General features: G+C 36.6%; 1 protein-coding gene and 1 long non-coding RNA gene across 2 annotated transcripts; both read right to left on the bottom strand.

The window, feature by feature from the left end:
- Positions 1-2,572: 2,572 nt before the first annotated feature.
- LOC140935003 (uncharacterized) lies at positions 2,573-3,382 on the bottom strand. Its single transcript, XR_012165155.1, has 2 exons — positions 3,249-3,382; positions 2,573-3,057 (listed from the first exon to the last, which is right to left on the bottom strand). It is a non-coding gene; the product is annotated as an uncharacterized lncRNA (long non-coding RNA).
- Positions 3,383-16,579: 13,197 nt separating this feature from the next.
- On the bottom strand, positions 16,580-17,758 carry LOC140934992 (melanopsin-like). The gene has a single exon (XM_073384544.1). The coding sequence runs from the start codon at positions 17,720-17,722 to the stop codon at positions 16,685-16,687; it is 1,038 nt and encodes a 345-aa protein (XP_073240645.1). The 5' UTR covers positions 17,723-17,758; the 3' UTR covers positions 16,580-16,684.
- Positions 17,759-22,017: the final 4,259 nt, after the last annotated feature.

Below are 22,017 nucleotides of genomic sequence, written 5' to 3'. Positions count from 1 at the left end.
TAAAAACGTTTGAAAAGAACCCATTTTGATCATCTCATCGGGCATGTTACGGTCATGATTGTTATCTCCAGCAAAGTTTAACCTTTGTATTCTTACCCCAGAAACAGAACAGAAATGAAAGATATTACACACCCTCAATAATGACCTTGATTCTCCTGAACGTGCTTAACCAGCGTTTTTCAATGTGACATGTTTTTAAAAATACAAACAACATCCTCTTTTCGTACAAAGTCATTTTACGAAGTACAAAGTCAACGATACATTTACCTGCAGCCAGCGCTAAATCAGGTCGTAGAGCGCTGCCTTGTTGAGGGTTCGATTCCCGTGGTTGACCAATAATAACCAAGTAAGAATGTACTGCCTTTGAACTAAAGATGCTAAAAAGTCAAAAGTTCGCAATTACATCCGCTATCATTGACTTTGCCAATCTTTCTGCGACCGTCCCCTGCAAGATTTACTGTCCCTGAGAAAGAATTTGCCACGCTCAATAACAGATAATCATTGGCTTTGGCTGCGAAAATATGAAAATATGATATTTAGTTCTGTTGAAGAAAATAATTAGAAAACACTCCTTTCTTTAAGCCAAAAGATGGTACCAAAGGAGCAACATTTCCAATGCACTCAGTATAACTCAGGAGGGGAGGAAAAAATATTGGAGGGAGGGGGTTGACGGTTGCGAAAAATCGACAAAATGCTTTAAATTTTCCATGTAAAAGGTCTATGCAAAATTCAATGAAAAGTAGTCTTTTCAAATTGCGTATTATATAAGTGTTACGCAAGGAACATTTGCAACGTGGGTAAAAACAGTTGTATTTGAATGACTGGTCTGATCAGCTGTCAGATAGAGTGGATGTTCAATCTCTGGTGAATAAGCTAAGTTTTTGAAATTTTATTTTCTATTGTATGGATTGGGTTGACGACCCCCGACGGGCCCAAAGTTAAGAACCGTTTACTAGGTGCTTCCCAGATAAGCATTGTGGGAACAAAATTTTACAGCCTTTGCATAGAAGAACGAAATTGGTCTTTGTTAATTCAACCAGTCAGAAACATTTTTGCTTGAAGGGGGGAACTGAAATTGTTTTCAAACTTAGTCATGTTAGAATAAGCAATGTTTTGCAATATTATATTTCCAAGTTCAGCCAGCGCCTTAACAAATTGATCATGAAGTAAAAAGCTATGAGGAATGAACTTCGAAACTTGAATCTGGACGTAAAAAACTTGCCATCTGTCCACAAGAAATAACAAAAGCTGTCAAAGTTGCGCATTAGCCATATCAATTATCAAATCTAAAGCGCTTCATTTAATATCATCGACATAAATCTATTGCTGGATTTTCTAGTCGAGGGGGCGAAATAATACGGATTAAAGGATTTAATAAACATAAAGCTAATTAGGATTTTCCTTTCTGCTGTAGGGTATCTTAACGAGATTTATGCGGATTACGTGTTAGAGGTTTACGTGGATGTTTCCAAAACTTCAATTCACTTTCAATTTATCATAAGACTGACCTTAGGCTCAAGCTAACAGTATAATTGGTATAGATTTTTCTTTTAAACTTTCAACAAGTGATAAACTTAGCTGTGTATCAGAGTGGCTGTTAATAATCACCGAGAAACAATAGCTAGGATTGAACACCTTCTAATTAGGATCTAAAGTTACTCCAGAACTGACTGGACCGTTAAGTGAATGTCACGTACTGAGGAAAGTACTATTAAGGTCATGTATAAATTGTCAATAGGTTGGCTCGTAGTTCTTGAAATGTAATGACAGAATAGCCCTGTAAGCCACTTGTCGTGGGTACAGCTCGTTCGTTATTTTATATTTGTACCTTCACCCGGAGTGGGACTGGGAGAAAGTTTCGGGGGGGTTCTGCCCTGAGGTCTAGCCTCTTTCTCTTCTATACAACATTTTTGACAGAAAAGAGTACCTCTTCCCTATATACCTTCCATTAAAGAATAGTACCCTATCACACCACTTAGCTTACGAGTCTCTAATTAGGCAGTTAAACGCTTTCTTATAAGTTAATATGTCAGTACGGCAGGTTCTCTTAGGTTCTAACTGTGGGTACCATAGTCTTAAATTATTTGATAATTGAATAAACTGTTGTTGTTGTTGTTGTTGTAGTTGAAAGCAATTCAGGTGGATGCAACTAGTACATGGTAAAAACCCGCAAGTAAGAACTTGGTTTTTTAAGAACCAATCATGCTAAAATTTGCTAGATAGGCCCCCGAAATTGGAAAGAGGTAATTATTTTCCAAACTAGATGAAAAAAAATTTTGTACACCTGGGCAGATCAGATTAGTCAACATTCAGAATCCTCTTTGGAGACATAGGTGCGTTATCACTCCAACTGCAACGTATTGGTATGCAGATTTTATCTGTAGGATAAGCTGAATACCACTTAATTCTCTTAGCTGCAATGTATTTTAAATATAAATCTGTTTAAGGACCTGAATAGCCTAGATTTTTTTGCAAGAACGTTTTTAGGGTAACTTGGAAAAATGCAGGTTCTTACTCGTAGGTTTTTACTGTATATTATACGTATGTTCAAGCAGTAAATTAGCAACAAAGCTTTTGCATTTTGTTTTTATCATTTTATTAAAATGATGCTAAACATCAAATACCTATGAAAGCCATTAATATCACTGATCATTCTGAGCAAGACAATGAATATTATTAATTCCAGACTTAGATTGTTAGTCTAGTCTTTCTCTTTAAGTCTATTAAGCAGTCTGAACGGTTCAGCACAGACCGAAATTCTTCTCATTTCAAGCCTGTCATGGGAAATTACCAACAGTTCATATTGGAACACGTGACAAGATCATACAGGCAAACATGTTATCGTTCTATTTAGTGTTTTCTTTGCCATAAACAATATGGTTAAAGCGCTTATCAATAAGAAAATATCCAATAGTTATTACTCCACGTTTTCCGTTTCGCCACTGAAACGCAACCCTATGCTTGTAGACGTAATGATTTTCCTTGTAGCCTTTGGATTCATCAGGGTTCTTTGCTGTCTAATATAAATGCAGAGCTAAGCTTTTCCACCTTTTTTCACTAAAAGACGAAAGAAAAAGAATTATATAACAATTTTAAGTTTCTATAATGTGGCGGAATATAATCGCGCAATTTAAATTAGAACGTTTTGCCTGATAAAGGATCAAGGATGGCAAAACGTCTGAGCAAACGTTTAATATTAAACTTTGTGAAGTGGCAACAATAATTCGATCTTCATTCTAAAAACTTACATAGAAAAGCTGATAACGTTGTTTAGAAGGTCGTTGGATATATTTAATTTCAGGAAGGTTTGGTAAATCATCTTTTTTGTCTGCCTGGTTTGGTCCTTCATCAGAGGCTTGGAATGGCTTGACATGCTATCAAAAATAAGAAAGAAGGTCAAATTAATTACAAAGGCTAATGTTTATATACCAGATTTCAGTTACTTTTAGTACATTTTGAAGCATTGCGGCAATCAGCAATAAGTGGTTTTCCGCATTACACCGAATGAGCGACGCCCTCGAATAAGCGCTGCATGCATAGGAGCAAAAATCGACTGGATTCGACTGTCTGTTTTAGTAACGTTCAGTAGTATATAGAATACTTGCTTGTAATTTCAGTTGGTCTGAGGTGGTGTCGTTTATTGCCAACTTAAGTAAAATTGCATGACCCATTCTTGGAACTAATCGTAAAAATTTACTAGAAATCCTATGAGACATAAAGTTGAGTTATCCTAATTTTACTTAATTAACAGCCTTATGACTCATCAAAACCACTTTAAAACAGTGAGAACTACCGACCACTTAATTGAGTACAATATAAAAATAACAGCTCAAAACATTAAAGAAGGTACAATAAACACAGCAAATAGAAGAGGAGGTACCGACTGGAGGGACAAACGTGAAGGTCGAGAGTGAAGCGAATGGCAATTGAGAATTTGGAAAAAATGACCGTAACGTTTTCCTAAGTTCAGTTTTTTCGTCTGTAACTCAGTTTTGATGCAATGCTTGGCGGACAAATTTGTTTGACAAGAAGTATTGACTTTGTAAGTAATTTTTTCTGCTTGCACTAGTATGTTTCATTGAGAAATATTAACAAAACGATGAGTGCAAAGGAAAAGTTGTAACATTTGACTAGTCACAAAAACAATTTTACCTTTGAAAGTTGTCTTTTTCCAGTCTTACGCCGGCAACATCTCCACGTAGTAAAGCCACAAACGCAGTTATAATTACCTATCTCAGAAGGACGTTGATGACTTAATCCTATAACCTCGTCAGGCACATGGTTTTCATCGTTTGTGTCCCCAATTTCTCGGAAAGCAAGCAAAGGTTTGCACAAAAGAAAACAAGTTGAAAAGAATAGAAGTTGTCGGCGAAACATTCCAATTTCTTTGGAACAGAAGAGGCTTGTAGCAAGTACTTTGGTAGTTATTCACTTAATTTGTGCTATGAGCTGTACGTTATGACAGAGAATTCCTGTTCTGGGATATTTCTTTCATTTCGTCCTTCTTATATTCCATAGCAGTGGTCTGTGCAGGTGTTAGTTCCCGAACGATAAATAAAAGTAAGTTTTGTTTTTTTTGTGCGTGATTGTGCGGCTATTTTTCAAATACAAGGAGATTTTCTAACTTGCGTGGGCTTTAGAGGACAATTTTAGATATTCACTGCGTCATTTATTTTGAATTAATAAAATAACATCTTTTTGCCAGAGAAATCTTTTGTGTGATGAACGGAAAAACCGCCAGGGATGCCTGACACTTGTACTTAGATAGCTGGTGAGGTGATATATCTCTACCGAATATCCCTTTTTCTTTGTCCTCAGCCGTGGAATCAAGAAGGCTTTTAATTTCTATTGTAGGCAATTTCCAAAAAGGGAATAATTTTACAATGACGTGATTGATGGTAAGAATTACGATATTTCCTTAAACTCTTTGTCCAGGATTACGAATTGGACAATTTCCCCGACCCCTTCAAACTATAGGGGTCGTCCATGAACCATAAATCGGTGCTTTTGAAGTAGATTGACGTAGGAAAACGTTTAGTAGTGTGCTCTTTCATTAGATAATATACAGCAGCTCTATCTTATGCATCCGCATTCATAAAGGGCGAAAGAAGATTATACACATTGGCTAAGAACATGTAATTAGAAAACATGTAGGTTTACAGTCGCCAGTTTTTACAATATGATTCTGGGCGATTTTTAATGACTTCTTTGGGTGGGCAGTGAATGTAGTAATGGCAAATTGCTTTATTTCCTGAGGGGAATATTAAAAATCGTACCCTTTTATTGTACAAGATCATCCGTAGCTATACAATGTCGGCTAGGCGGTTAATTGCAGGGAACTTTCAAAAGTTTTCTTGAAAAACGAACCATAACGTCTCTGCTAACTGACTAGTATGTAGAATTTAATGAAAATGGCTGTAATTAAAATTAAGAGTCTTGAAAATTAAAAGTCTAGAACATTCATTGACAATTTAAATAAACTCTGGATTTTTACTGGAATCAAATTCATTGAAGTACATATGAAGTCCCATTTTCCTAGGATTATGCACTTCTACTGCATGCATTGACAAATTAAACATTTTGTTCAGTTATATACTAAAACTCAGAGTCAAATTGATTTTCACGTCAAATCTGTTTGCATTTGTAACAGTCATGAGGGCAACAAAGTAATAACATTAATAAAATACGCGGTAGGAAATTTTATATACAACTTAAAATAGAACTAAGAATTAAACATTCCTACGACATATTTGAAATTTTCAAAATGTCAATAGAGTTGAAGTTCTTAGCTTGATAACAATTCTAGATCTGTACTTTGAAACCTCATAGCCAAAGTTTGCTTTAGTTAATAAAAACCAGATTAAACCGAGATAAGTTTAGGGACTGAGAATTCTCCTTCCTCTATAGTTAAACCTCTAAACGAAGTCCTGAAGTATGGTTAAGAACTCTAAACTTCATTGCATCGGTAACCCTAATTTACAGCAATATCATCATCAACAAAAATATACAAAAAATGTTACTCTTTAAAAAAATAAACGTTACAGTTCCGTAAATAGTCGAGACGATATTTAAAACCCCTCGTGGCTTACAGCTAATGACTGAATTTTACGGGTGCACTATTAGAAACCTCAGAAAGTTACAAAAACCTCATTGTTAAGTTTAATTGCAAAGCATTACAGGAAGCAAATTCCCAGATTTCATGTAAATGATTTCTTTTAAGGTTTTAGGAAATTAAGAAAAGCATACCCAGCATGACGCTTAGAAAAGAAAGACAAAAATACCTTTTATTTGAAAACTCGTACTTCAGAATATCCCTTTCCCGCAAGGAGTTTCCCAGTAAATGAATGCTCCTCCGTAGATTCCACATTTCAATGATCACACTTAAAGATGTTTATCACCATGGTCTATACTGGTAAGATGAGGTCTTAAATACCTGCTTTTAATATCTTTTTCAATGGTTAAAACTACTTTGCACAGTATAGCCGGCACACTGTTCCAACAAAAGCATTGTTCAGAGTTCAGTAGCAATTATTTCAATAGCCACAACTCTTAAGGCTTTTATCACTGAACAAAATCAAACGGTCAGAATGTTTTCGTAGTACAGCACATGACAGTAATACAAGAAAGTACTTCTCAGTAGCTTTATTTAGAGAAACGAAATAGTGAAGAGAATTAACTGTGGACGAAGTAATTGTTGAGAGCTTTGTGCACTGCTTAATTTAGTTTGAGGACTTTGAGGAAGTGATCTCACAAACCTAGCAGCCAACCACAAAACCTACCAGTAGACTTGTCACATGTGAGGGAAGATCACGTGACTCCTCACCGAACACCAAGGCTACCGATCAAAACATTTTTATAACCTTGAAATTCTTATTTTCCGTTTACGCCACCTTCTTGTAATTATTTACGGTGATAGGTAATTTAATGACCTAAAGGACTATAAATCAACAGCTTTTAATTTTTTTCTGTGGGCAAGACTTATCGGATCTGCTTATACTACTTCGTTTCGTTTACGCACGTGCCGTCCGGAAGATATGATCATTCCAAAAGAAAAACATTTTTTTTCGAACACGATAGGACAAAGCTTATCCTTGCTGTAACTCCAAGGCCGCTTTGTAATATTCGATATTTTTTTGTCTTTTTAAACTTATTCATAAACCCACTGTTCTCACACACCGTGATTAAAAATAACAAGTGAGTCAATTTCGTAAGAACATTGTTTCTTCTCCTCTTCAAGTTTTACTTTGCGACAATTGCTTGTAATCACGTGTAGGTGAGTTCGGAATACTTGAAATGACTTACAGAGATTTTATCAAAAACAACAATTGCTGTTCTATAAATTTTACTTGCCAAGAAGTAATAAATCTAAACCGGAAAAACTTTCTGGGGCGAAAGGAGCTAGCCATATGAATTTGCAAAAAAAGTGATTGAAATAAACTGAGTGATGAACAAGAAATGATAAGGGGTCAGAGTCCAAGGCTGTACTGATCCAAAAAAGCTGTACATAAATTAAACAAATGCTTTTTACTCTTTTTCGCAGGATACGTTTCACTAGATAAAAGGCCTTTCAAAAGACAAATTTTAATTATAGACCTCCATTTATCCTTTAAAAAGACCTACCCATTCAAATACTGTACATATGCGAAAATAGCTTTCAGTTACAATTAAATCGGTAAATACTGTTCGTTGATGCGTCATTGATGTTTATGTGTACTAAATTCGATTCACTGGAAGATGCCTGAATAGCTGTGTACAAAGTTCAAAGAAGTGTCTTTTCCCGTTCACTACGTTACAGTTTTTGCATTTCTTAAGATTGTGTTGATCTAAAAAACGATTCAGAGAATAAACTTTTTTAGAAAACCTTTCTTCTTTTCAAGCATCATGTTCATGAAAAATCCATCGTAACACTGATTCATTACATAATCTCCCTGATCTTTGAATAAGTAACGTCCAATGATTTGGCGTACCCAATTCTATCTTCCAAATCAATCAATTCAAGTTCTCATGCACCCTGTTGGAGCTAGTGACATCTCAGTCTTTTTTGAGTGTCTCCAAGAACGGCCTTACACTGAAAATCAAATTATCCTACTTGAAATCTCACTGCGGAAATTCTTCTTAGAAAATAAAAGGCTTATAATATTCTTTTTCATGTCCTTCCTTACAACAACATCAAACTCTACTCAACTTTGCACGACTTCTCTACCGTTGAATAGAAATAGAACAAAGAAGCTTTTTTATATAAGTCGATTATGCAATATGTTCAACTAACACTTAATAGACCTCTTTAGCTTCTATGTTTTGTTTTCCCTATGAGGGTTCTCTTTTCATAAATTATGCGTAAATAGGCACATGCATTAGACAAAATTTGAAGGGAAAAAACAGTTCTCAAGACTATTATCACATGACCTTAATGGAAATAGAGAAGAAGTGCCTTTATTTACCATACATTCATTCATACACATAACCAGTATTACATTGTTACTGGGTAGGAGATCAAGCAAGCTCTGCTGAGCTTTGAGAGGATCTTCGCTTTATTCTAAATAGATGTAAAGAATATCAGAAGGCGGACTTCCTGTTTTACCAACTGATATGAACAATAACTATTACAACTATTTATTAGTCACATACTCTTTGACTCTGCTCATAAACTTATTATACGACCGTATGTTTCTTATATTTGAGGGAAGGTTGTTCCATATAATTGCTCCCTTAAAAAAGCTTAAAACCTATAGAACATTGGCAATAATTTGTTCCTCTACTGTAAATCCAATATGTATTTTTGATGCTGATGGCGTATTGTAGGAGTGTACACTTTTATTAGTTTTGAAAAGGTTATCTTAGAATACTGGTAGCTTTTCATGATGAAGTGAATACATAAAAACGGCTGTTAGATATTATTTAATTCAAAGATGTTTTAGTATTTTCAGGGACCTGAGAATTGGATTTAGTCTAGCAGGATAAGTGCTTGCCCAGTACAGTATGTTAGATATGGGTAGATCATCGTCTTATATAACTTTTGAAGCGTTTTGAGAGATAAATGCCTGTCATTTTTGACATTTCCATTGAGACGTGGCTAATATGATATTTCAAAGAGAGGTTTTCGTCCATGTATATTTTACTTTTTTCATTGTGTTTTTATTAACCCTAATCAGTCTTCATTTTTTTTTTGTCAGCTACACACGTGCGTACGTGCATGTTCAGGTCGCTAAAGCCATGGTAAAATTAGACAACAAAGTAAGATTTAAGTAAAAAGGTTTTATTAAGTGGTAAATAAAGATCATTACAATAACGACGTACTTCATTTTTCTCCATATACCTGCAGGACAGATAGTACGCTACAGAAAACACGACTCCCCCAAACTTAATCATGAAATGCCTCAAAGTGAGAATTGAATACAGGGCTGGAATGAAAATAATGATGACCAAGTAGTGTGTGGGAATATTTTATTTTCTGTGTGAGTTTGACGCACACACACGATTTTTTTTTCTGGAAACTCCTACGCACCTTCAGATGGTTTTTAACTTAGACAAAGTTAAATTAAAAACAACACTGAATCAAATAACTTGTCATTGTCCTTACTCATTTTATGGCTCCGTTGACCTTGGAAATAAGCCGTTTGAAGAGGTGCTAAGGGTTGTGATTTTTTGAAATAACTTAATCCGCGGCTTAGGAGATTTCTGAGCGGTTTATTTCTGTTAGATAAATGGTTTTCTAGTCTGTGATTTAAAAATGCTTTCTTGAAGCTAGTAAAGGCAAAAAAGTGTTTTGGGTATATGTGGCTAGCTGAAAAGTATCAACAATAAGACAAGCTTTATTTATTTGTAGTATAACAATACAAGAAATTTAAGAACAAGAACTAAAATTTCACCACAGGAACAATTAAACTACTTTGTTAATACGTAAATCGACGCGAAAATCAAATCAACCTGAAATATATTTCACGAATTGCGTATTGATAAAGTAATCAGAGAGTTCATCAGTTCATTGATCAAAACGTTGGGCATATAGGGAAATCGAGCATATTTAAGTGAGCGCGATAGAGTGAATGTGTCGTTTTCATAGTTGATGAGTATATTATAAACATGGGGATGAATAGCTTTTCAAGAACTTTTTTGAACTATTTTAATTTGAACCCGATCTTTTCAGCAGTCATGCAGTTATCCTTTGGTATATTTTGGCAAAATTTGGTTACCCTCGTTTACTGTGGTGATGAGATATGACTTTATAAATGGTATGAAATTAAGAGATTTGTAGTCCAAAATGGTCATTTTTCTCAGTTTTGGTGCAATAAATACATAAAAAGCAGCAAATCTCAAATTTTAATTAAGGGCTTATTTTAGAACTTAGACACCAAAAAATAGCTCATTTTTCACGAAGTCTTAAAATCCAAGATGTTGTCTAAGATCATAGTCATTTTTTGGACACAGGCCTTGTCTTGCCTAACTGGCTGAAAAATCATCATCCTCACCCTTAGGGAACTTCTTCATTAACTCTTTGATTACTTTTAATGACGCGGCACACTTCAGATAAATCAAAATCCATCTCTATGCAAAAACATGTTTCTTACTGATAAAGGATTATGTTCGATGAATAAATATACTCAGAATTAATTATCTAGAATTACTTCACTAGTTTTTATAATTCATGAAGATTAGCTTTGATAAAAGACAGCTGCGTGGGATTAGGAATGTCAGCAAATCTCTGATTAATGGCTTCCAGAATGAATAGCATATTTATGAAGAGAACGGGTTTAACTGAACAATTAATTAATTTCTATAAATCAATATCTTAAGGTGGAGCTGTCTACAGAGAAACAAGTGCATCTAAGACTACTAGAAAAACAGGCCAATCCCTTTGTTTAGGCACGCACATATAAACCCTATCTACCCTATGAGGACGGGTTTGGGAAAAATTGCCTGCGCTATTTTTAGTATTGTAAACTTACAAACGCATTAAAGAAAAATTACCAGTCTCTTTCGATCAATTATTTGTCTATGCACTGATTCACGTTTGAAACCAGTTTCTCGGTTGCATAATTTCACTTGTTACAAACTGTCTGTTTTATGATTTTCCCCTATTTTTTGAACAATCAATATATTCTCTAGCTCATTTAATCGTTCTGGTAAGAACTAAAATGACTTATTTTGATGTCATTTGGCAACTAAAAGGCTCCGAAGAAAACGAGATGGCTAGCTCAAAATAAATATCGTCACGTTATCACAATCCTTATGTGACACTATCCATGGAAAATGATCCACCTCATCTCTCCCCCATCCAACCTTTCTTGCACAAAACCAGGTAAACTAACGCATATTTTAAGCAGGATCACTTACATAAGATGCTGCATTTAAGATGACGACTTTGTTAACTGAGCAACGTAACTGCATGCTGACTCAGAAATCAAGGTGGCTGCCTTTAATTTCAATTATTATTCGTTCAAAATAATTCCCCGATTCTGATTGGCTAAAAGTACACCTTTAATTCACCATAATCAGTTAATGATGACCAAATTTGGTAGAATTTTGTGTTTAACGAGGAAATGGCGTTAAAAATGCAGCGTTCGTGCAGGTTACGGCACCGTTAACCGAGAAGACTTGGGGACGAGGTTGAGTTGTTTTGATTCTGGAAACAAAAATGGCAGACATTTCACTGGTTTCAGAGTAAGAACTAGGCGAAAAAATAGCTAAAAACATGGCAAGAACAGCAAGAAGACATCTCGAACGGCGACATCTGCTATTTGGAGTATATTTGCGGAGCTGGACAAACCTAAACGTGCACTATCGAAGATGAACTTAACATCGATGGATCGATGGAGGTAAGCATGTTTTAGCCATATTTTTAAACTAGGAATTATTTTGAATGAATAATTAAACAATTAATGAGTTCGGCTTTCGTATCATATGAAGAATTATGGAGATCTCGGAGGGTGTTATTCTTCATAAGATACTCAGCCTCATTCATTAATTGTTAACTAGCGGATTTGTGACAGAATGTGACGTCACAATCCTTGTTTTGACCATCCTTTACACAAAGGTATTAATAAACCAATTCGAATAGAAAAAGGTTAAAAATTTAAATGAAGTTATTATTCATTCAAAATATTTCTCTAATTCTGATTGGCTAAAGGCACACGCATAATTCACCATAACCAGTTACTGATGACCAAATTTGGAAGAATTTTGTGTTTAACGAGGAAATGACGTCAAAAATGAAGCCCGCTACAGGTTAAGGCACCGTTACCGAGAAGACCTGGGACGAGGTTGAGTTGTTTTGGTTGTGGAAAAAAAAAATGGCGGACATTTCACTCGTTTCAAGAGTAAGAACTACAGCTGGAACTAGGCGAAATAATAACTAAAAACACGGCAAAAACAGCAAGAAGACAACTCCGAGGGCGACATCTGCTATCTGGAGAATATTTGCTGAGCTGGACAAACCTAAACGTACACTATCGAAGATGAACTTAACATCGATGCCTGCAAGCATGTTTTTAAACTAGGAATTATCTATTATCCTCGATCTGCTTAATTCTTCATATTCTACTCAGCCTCATTCATTAATTACTAAATATGATCGTCGCATTGGTATATGCAATTTAAGCAATTGCAAATTAACCCGAAAACATTTCGGGACTTCAACGGGATTCAAACCCATGGCCTCTGCGTTAGTACTGCAGTGCTCTACCATTTGAGCTATGAAGACCCATACATGCCTGTACATTGAAAGCAGGCAAAAGAGGATAAAAGGGACAGAGAAGGCATCCCCCATACACACGCTATTCCATAGGTAGTTCGTCTCGAGTTATTTTTAAGACCACAGATCCCAAAGGGGATTAGACAACAGCCAATCACATAGCGCGCAAATGTGTTCCACGTGGATGACCCACGCTCAGAGCCACGCGTCCTTCACGAATTGACGCTGAAAAATGGCGGAAGACGCGGAGAGCGACATTGCTACTCGTTTTGTCGACGAAAACGACTAAAGAGAGATTTCTACTAAAGCAGTGTCAGCGAAATGGAAAAAAAGAATCGCCCTTCCTCTCTTGTATAGAGCTAACAGTACATCAAGGAAATTCTTAACACACTGAATATTCTCTCAGGATTATTTATAATTTACAGTTTGAAGAGAGAAATTTCTGGTTTGATATTTATTTTTTATTAGTCGTTTATTATTCAACAAAAATGACACTTGGCGTCCTACTTGCTTCTTTGTACAAATGACCGATTTCAATAGACTGGCGAAATTTCTCATTTTATTAAAGCACTGAGGTTACGACAACTTCGAGTTAAACTGATTTCACGGGTTGTCAAAGAGTCCAGCTATTCCCTTTTCCCAGGTGAGCGCCGACTCATTTCGCTTCAATATTCGGAAATGCTCTCGATCTCTTTACGCGTTCATTGCCTTTCGCCCGACATGTTTTGGAAGGCGTTTAGTCATGCGAAACCTCCACGAAACATCCACGCAGCGCGCGAGGTAACTTTATTCCGATTCTAAAAATAACTCGACACGAATTGTGAAGGGTGTGTATGGGGGATGCCTTCTCTGTTCCCTTTATCCTCTCTTGAAGTAGGCCAATATGTTGAGTTCATCTGAAAGGAATGAAGCATAGAATGAAGATGCGTTTCAAGGTTCGTTGCTTTTGAACTTCAGAGTTCGCGTGTTTACACTCTCAAGTTTTCTTTGCCTTCTTACCTTCTTGCCGAAACATGGCAAATTTAGATTCCCAAGGTGAAATTGTTCCTATAGAACTACCAAATCTAGAAGAAAGATGAATATGGGAGGATAAAAACGAATCGGTTCGTTCCCGCTAACACTTAATTTTGCAGCTCCTTCTCGCTATTACTGCCTGTATTTGACAAGCAAAGATTGGATAGTAACGATTTGATCGACGTCGAAGAAGAACCCAAAATCCTGAAACATTTTTGACAACGCAGGTCCGAAATCAGCTGTAATTGTAATTACCACCAATTTATGCTTTTGGGGTTCTTTAATAAGTTCATATTTTCTGAAGTGAAAAATGCGTTGTAGGCAAAGAGGCCTAACTGTCCTTACTCTTGGGTTTTCACTGTATTAAAATGGACGTTTCCCTGTCAGAAAATGCTTTCATTTGAACACAAAGAAAACAAAGCTTCACGCCATCAACACTCAACAAAATAAATACCATTTAAATGCGGACTTGACTTGACTGACTTTCTTTCCCATGGGTGATTTTGCAAAATATAAAGGATTTCGTTGTTTGTCAGGTCACACTGGGTCCTTGAGGAGTTTAGCTTGTCGTGCGAACAGTAGGAATGGGAAAGGATTGAGGTATCGAAACATGCCCAGAATAATGAACTTGTACGTCCCAGTCTTTCTTTATCTAAGTATAGTTACAAATAGACTGAATTTCAGACGATTACTTCGAGTCGTTCACTTTACTTCCTCAGTAACGTCTGAATTTACAGACCCATACACCAGAAAAAAGTACTCAATCAAGGTCCAGTATTCTCCTCTGCTGAGGTCAGGTATGACATTTTTTATTAATAATGTCATCGAAAAACTTATAGAACGGAACTTCACAAATTGTAATGACTAACCTAATTATCATTATCCTTTTTGTTCGTACTTAATAAATCTTTTTTTTCTGCAGTGTCTAGGAATATCTACATAGTCCTCAGTATTGCCTCTACGTTTTAGTACAAACTCAAAGGCAAGGTCTAAAAATGGTCTAAATGTCCGTCAAATTAAATGTACGAAAAGTATTTTTTCATATACGATATTTCTCATTTTCCTACCAACGCTGCTGTCGCTGCTGCTACTACTACATCTACAATAACAACAACAACCACAACTCTATTACTACTACTACTACTACTACTACTACTACCACTACCACTACCACTACCACTACCACTACCACTACCACTACCACTACCACTACCACTACCACTACCACTACTACTACTACTACCACTACCACTACCACTACCACTACCACTACCACTACTACTACTACTACCACTACCACTACCACTACCATTACCACTACCACTACCACTACCACAACCATTACCACTACCACTACCACTACCACTACCACTACTACTACCACTACCACTACCACCACCACTACTACTACCACTACCACAAACACTATCACTACCACCACCACTACTACTACCACTACCACAAACACTATCACTACCACTACCATTACTACTACTACTACCACTAGCACTATCACTGCCACTACCATTACCACTACCACTACCACTACCACTACCACCACCACTACTACTACCACTACCACAAACACTATCACTACCACTACCATTACTACTACCACTACCACTACCACTACCACTACCACTACCACTACCACTACCACTACCACTACCACTACCACTACCACCACCACTACTACTACCACTACCACAAACACTATCACTACCACTACCATTACTACTACTACTACCACTAGCACTATCACTGCCACTACCATTACCACTACCACTACCTTTAACACTACGACGACGACGACGACGACTACTACTACTACTACTACTACTACTATCAAGACTACTACTACTACACTACTAATAACAATACCAATACCATTACCACTACCAATACCACTAACAGTACCACTAACACTGCCTTTACCACTACTATTTCTATACCTGTTGTGTAAAGTATTTGCTAGTTTATTTTGAGAATTTGTGTCACACCTGAATTTTCTCTCGTGCCTTGAGTCGCGTTATGACTACCGTGTGGCAAGAAATTTTTGCGGATTCTAATTTTTGCAATTTTTGCGGTTTTTCCAGCGATGCGCAAAAGTAGGTTCCCGCAAATAAAAATTACCGCAGACATTTTTCCCGCAATTTTCTCCAACTTAAATTCGCTACCCAAAAATACAGTACTAAGAAATCGTGTCCGTTCAATCACAACTTTACTCTTTCATTCAGAAACTACGAAATACTGGTATATTTTTGAAAATATGTATTTCTATTGCACGTACTCAATAAAAACGAAAATACTATCAATGCTGGGTACTGGGTACTTTCTGAAAATCGCAACAGTTAATTCCCAGCTAGAAAAACCAATCTGTCCTAATCGCAAAAATTAGTTTCCGCAAAACACTAAAAATCGCCAATCCGCAAAAATAAACTCCTGCAAAAATTTCGTGCCGGACGGTAAGTTTGTAGATCAAGGCTAATCCGTATTTGTGTCGACAGGTTTTTGAGTGTTGTTACCTTTGTAATGGGTTTGTCAACATGAGTGACATTTATCTTGTGGTTTAATCAAATTTGATTGTCAGTCCTTGTAGTTGGCATGTTTGGAATTATAGCTGGCCTTGATTATTACCTACGTGAGAGTTCCTGTTTTGGTTTAAGGTAGAGCCTCGTGGGTTGGTTGTCAAGTTTTTATTGATTATCTTGTTCTTGACTTATTTAACCTTATAGGTTTGTTTTTACCCACTTTGGTGATCAGTAGGAAATTCACTGGTCATTAAAAAGTGCGTTCCTAATTTCCTTGGACCCACGTATTTCTAAATTTTGGGGGCCCCGTGTATTTCCGTTTGTTTTTCCATGTATATTTTTTTTGGTGGGCTCTTCTTAAAGGGGGTGGCTAGTCACCCAATCCACCCCCCTGGATACGCACTTGAAAGTATATCCTACTTTGTTCATTTCAATGTTAATTTCCCAGTTACAAAGTTATTTCCTCCACAGAAGTAGAAGCAAAAGTGTCATTGGCTCTGGTCGCCCTTGATCTGACGACAAAACCTGTTTCGCTGGCTTGGTGGAATGGCTGGACCATGTTTCTGTTTCGATATCGCCGCCATGATGCCAGCAAGCTTTCGCGAAATGATTTGTATGTGAAGAAATATATGATGGGGTTATATAAAGTCGACGTCTTGGCAAATATCGCTGGGATGGCAGCGACAACAACAGAGACGTCTTCAGCAGAAACGAAGGCGGCGTAAAACGATACTACGGCGTACGGTGTCCACGCAAAGAAGAACCCAAAGACCATGATCATACCAATTTTTGCCATCTTCCAAGAGGCTTTCACAGTTTCTAGGGTGGCAGCAGCGTTAGCGCCCCAGATTTTTTGAGCATTCTTTGTCATGTACCGCACGTTTCTGAAAATAGCGATGTAAGAAGCTCCGATTATGGTCAGGGGTATGAAGTAGAAAAAAACGAACAAGAAAACAATGTACGAGGTATCTGTTGCACGGCTTGACTGCCAACGGATGGAGCAGGCAATGTCGCCCGCTTCGGGACCATACGCGGACCATCCCAACAGGGGAAACAGGCTCCAAATAAAGGCAAAGGTCCACAGAAGAGTAATTACTACCAAGACTCGTCTAACAGAATGTTGGGCTTTCATTGGTCGCGAAATGACCAAGTACCGATCGAATGCAAACGCGGCGTGATGTAACATAGTTCCCAGGCCAAACAAGGTGGTGATGAACGCGTATAAGAGGCAGGTTTTATGGCTAAACACTAAACTTGACGACGCATTAGCAAAGCCACCCATTGGCTCTGACACTAATCCAACTAGCCAATCAGATACAGCTATACTGAGGATCACGAGATTTGCAGGAAACAGCAACGAACGATCCATTATGAAGGTAAGGATGATGATTGAATTAAGTATTACTGTGGCGATCGACAGCATAAAGTAGATGAAGGCAATAGCGTAGTGGACAGCTGGGCTAAGGATAACAGATTCTCCCTCCATTTAAGCTGCAGTTATTTCGAAGCCACCTCTCTTAATTTTGCTGTGAAAGAGAAAATATGCTATTAGTGTAGGTAACAGCATGATTTGTAGTGATATTTGGCATAAATATCACGAGTGATATTTCCAAAATTGTTATACGTAATTTCACGAGCCGTTAGGCGAGTGAAATTTGAGACAATTTTGTAATGTCACGAGTGGTATTTACGCCAAATATAACGTACAAATCTTGCTATTATTTGTTTATACTACAACACACTAAAGGTTTGTAATTTTCACATGTAGGTAGGTATTTCAAATTAAGCTGAAATAACACTGCTCTAAGCCAAGCAAATTGCAGAAATTTCTCATGTAGTAGTATAATTATAAGCATAATGCCTCGAGCGCACGAGGAGAGGTGGGGCAAAGGTGACACACCCATTAACTTTTGTTCCAGGATTTCTTAAAATGCTTTAAAGCCAGAACTCCCTTTTGCCAGTAGTACAGTTATTTCATTACTTTTGTACCAACTCACAATTGAGGCCGATTCATTTGCAGCATGCACTTGAAAATAAGAAAAAAGGTCCAGCGGGGCGCGTATGTCCCATGATGAATCCGCCCATGGTTATTATCGGTTAAGACGCAATTATAAATTATTTGAGTGTTTTGGTTTGACGTTTCATCATCCTGGAGGTTACTGGATTAAATTAGTCAAAAAAGCAGCCTATTGAACATTTGGTATGGTAAATAAAGTGCATGGAAAAATATTTTCTCATCTAATGGTTTTTGAACGGTGCCAAAAGTGTCGACAACTAATTTACATCTGTAGTGTTTGGAATTCGCAAATAAAACGTGACCGTCCACTTACAAATTTCCTATTTTCAAGTTGTATCAAGAAAATGAGTAAACGACGACGTATTTCTCTTTCTCTTTTGAACTTGGATATTTTTCTTAGGAATTTAACTCTCGGAGAGTTGGCCTATATTTGACAAAGTTGCCTCTTGGGATAATCGCCCTGAAGTTTCAAAGCCCACGCAAATTTGCTTTTTTAAAATGACGTTTTAGCCTCCCGTCGCCCTCTTGGTTTCTTGAACTCGATCGCTAATATAAGAGGAGACTTAAACGTGTCATTTTAATCAATAACTATGCGTACAGGGTCCTCCCTAACACAAAGACTACTGCATCACATATTTCTGTTTGCCTAAAAAGGTATAGCGAAGGCAAAGTTATTGAAGATTTCATAACAATTATAATATATTATCCTAAGCCTATACTTATCAAATTTTCGTGGCCTGTATTTCATTTTTTTTCACATTAAAAGCTATGGAATGTACATTTTTTTGAATATGCAAGCAAAGTAGGCAATTACCTTGACGGACTGCTAAGCAAAGAAGAATCCAATAGAACCGCGCTATCATCTACATCTTGTCAGCCGTGAATACTGAAAAAAGAAGAATTCAAAAGAGACATTTATGCAAGAAAGATTGATTTGTTTTGCTTTGTTTTTTTGGTGTGGGTGCAGGTGTTATAAATTTCTCAACATGAACTTTTTCTTTTGGAGCAGAAAAAACAACCACCTGCCGGCAAAAAATAAACTGCAAAGTGCAGTAAAAATAATAATGATAATGATAATTTGAATTGGATGCATACATACATACATACAGCTGCCAAGATAGGCATAGAGCAAAAATTCGAGAAGGTTTTTTTTAGTCGCCTTATAAAAAGATAAGTATGCAAATTTGCACTGTTAAAAAACAAGGTATTGCTTTGAGCAGCGACCGTCCGAGAAGTATTTTCTGGAACGTTAATGATCACAGCTGTGTCTTGAGGATAGTAGAATGATAGGAGAATTTAGAATCGAAAATTCAGTTACACTGTATCACCTGAGTTTATTTGCGCACAGGGCACATATACAACATAGAAGACTTTTATTTTTCCTCGCCATATAATTTTAAGGCTTTTCAGGTTTTTGTTTTTTGTGAGTTCGAACCAAAATTTTCCATTCCCATAAAAAAGAAATCTTGTTAGAACGGTAAGCCAACGAAAAACAGAAGTGAAACGATGTGTTCTCGGTTTTTTTTAAAGACCTTTTCTCGCATTTGCAATTGCAATTTTCATCCAGGGGTTGTTTAATTATTTTTTCACCGCTGGTGAGTTAAATGAAGCCTCAACTTTTCTCTATCCACATGGTGTTACCATCCGTAATGGATGTGAGTGGGGCAATTCTTTCAATTATTTTACCAAATTTTTGTGTGTGTTTGTGTGTGTGTCGTAGCTAAAGGCGACAGTGAAAAAGATAAATACGCTTAATGTCTGAAACTAAAAACACAAAAATGGGTCTATACAACCGCGGTCTTCCGAAAAATCTGATCAAACCGCGTCAGAGGGAATTAAACTATTAAAATCTGAAATGCACCAATACCAATCTCACCGTTTCGTACAAAAATTATCTCCAACGTAGCCAATATAAAACCTAAGAGTGTAACCACTGTTTTTTTTTCTTTTTCTTTTCTACTCCTTTCTTCTTCCTTGCTCTTTCTTTTTCTCCTTCTGCAGTGTGATTTTCGAGCTTGACTGGAACAAAAAACCCTGCTTTTTGGCCCCTTTTCACTCAAATTGCTGCAAAATTCATCAGGGTCGTTTTCAAAGAGATGTTGCCACCTGTAGTCAATTGCATCACTTATAAGGACTAACGCCCTGAGAGGTCAATACTCGTCCGATGTCCACAAGCAACGACAATGGAAATCAAATAATGTTCAACGCTGTCACTTTTCTAAACATTAAGCTATGAATGCCATTTTTCATGTGAGAATGAACATTTCGCGATTGTTCAAAATTATTATTCAGTCACTTCATTCTCGACTATACGTTCTTGCAAGGTTGGTTTTTTATTATTATTTTCTTTCTCCTCTTACTTTTTGACATGAGTGCGTTTATTTCAAAGCATCTTTATCAGTTACCACTCCAAAAACTTTGTTCTTTGTATACCTGTGTAATAATTAAACAACAATTCTGTTTTAATCCTTTCATACTATACCTTGAACTTTTTTCTCAGTGTCCACATTCACAGCAAATAAAAGAGAACCTTTGTAACAGCGACTTCATGAAATTGCAGCTCAGCATCATGGCAGAAGAGCTTTAATTATTTATTTCCGGAATAAATAACTTAAATACGTTTGCTAAGCCGCTTTCAGTCCTTTTACTGACTTAAAGAGCCCTTGTGCCCTTTCTTAACTCATACTTAATGAGGTATAACTCATTTTCTTGGCATAAATTCTTATTTGAGGCTTTTAAAGCCGACTGATGTATCCATCCTCAAGGGATGGTGGAAAGACGTCTCATAGACACATGCATTAGCGATATAATTTTCATTATCACAAGGACATCTGTTGTCATTAATGTTTCTCAAATGTTCAAAAATTTGCAGTACAACAAAAAAGCAGAATAAAAGTTGCTGATAGAGATGGGATAAAAACATTTATAAAAACATTTTTTCTTCAATTTTCATTCGTATTAGTGCACAAAATCTTATAAAATCCTGTCCATGTGCAATGTTCACTGAGTGACAAAGTTTACTATAAGTTTACCGATGAATCTCGATAGCCCGGAAATTGGTAGAAAAATTACTGAACAGTAGCTAGTGTGCATAATGTCCATCTTAGGTTGGAGACGCGCAAGAAAAGTGAAACTTCGTGCCAAATGGATTCCAAAATTACTTCACACAAAAGAGAGATGAAGCCGATAGCATTCCTTCTAGGTGACTAATGGAGAGGAGTGTTTCTTGGTTAAAAGGTTTCACTGAATGGTTTCTTACGCCGCAAAGTGAAAGAGAAATAAAGCTTAAAGAAGTAGAAAGGAGAAGCTATTACGGTTGCGCATCCTTTGATCTTTGAGACAGAAAAAAATCATAATTTAGTCTTTCATTCGAATAGGAATCTTTTTCTGATTAGATTATTGTGTAATAGGTTTCACTAGATTTGACCTCATTTTCCGAAAAGCATTTAAAAGCTTGCTATTTGACCTCGTTTTCCGATAAGCATTAAAAGGTTGCCAATGTGCACATGTAGTAGATGGGGGTTCTACGAAAACAAATTTTCGGTATTTGATATTTAAAGAGAAAGGAAATTAGTGCCTCGGTTTATATTAGTAAGCGTTTAAATTGAGGGAGAAATTTAGATGTTATCTGGGAGTGAGCTCCTCGAGCGTAAAAAAGATCTTGCCGAAACGTTTTATTTTGTAAGGTTCATACGCTGCTCGATTTTTCTCTTGATCTTTGTTGCTCTCTCTGGTTATCATTCCCAACAAAAATAGACTAATTT

Source organism: Porites lutea, chromosome 1 (genome assembly GCF_958299795.1).
Source record: "Porites lutea chromosome 1, jaPorLute2.1, whole genome shotgun sequence".
Classification (NCBI taxonomy): Eukaryota; Metazoa; Cnidaria; class Anthozoa; order Scleractinia; family Poritidae; genus Porites; species Porites lutea.
This window is presented reverse-complemented; position numbering and strand designations above follow the sequence as displayed.

Excerpts from the sequence above, each read along its gene's own strand:
- LOC140934992 (XM_073384544.1), bottom strand. The coding sequence starts at position 17,722 with ATGGAGGGAGAATCTGTTATCCTTAGCCCAGCTGTCCACTACGCTATT.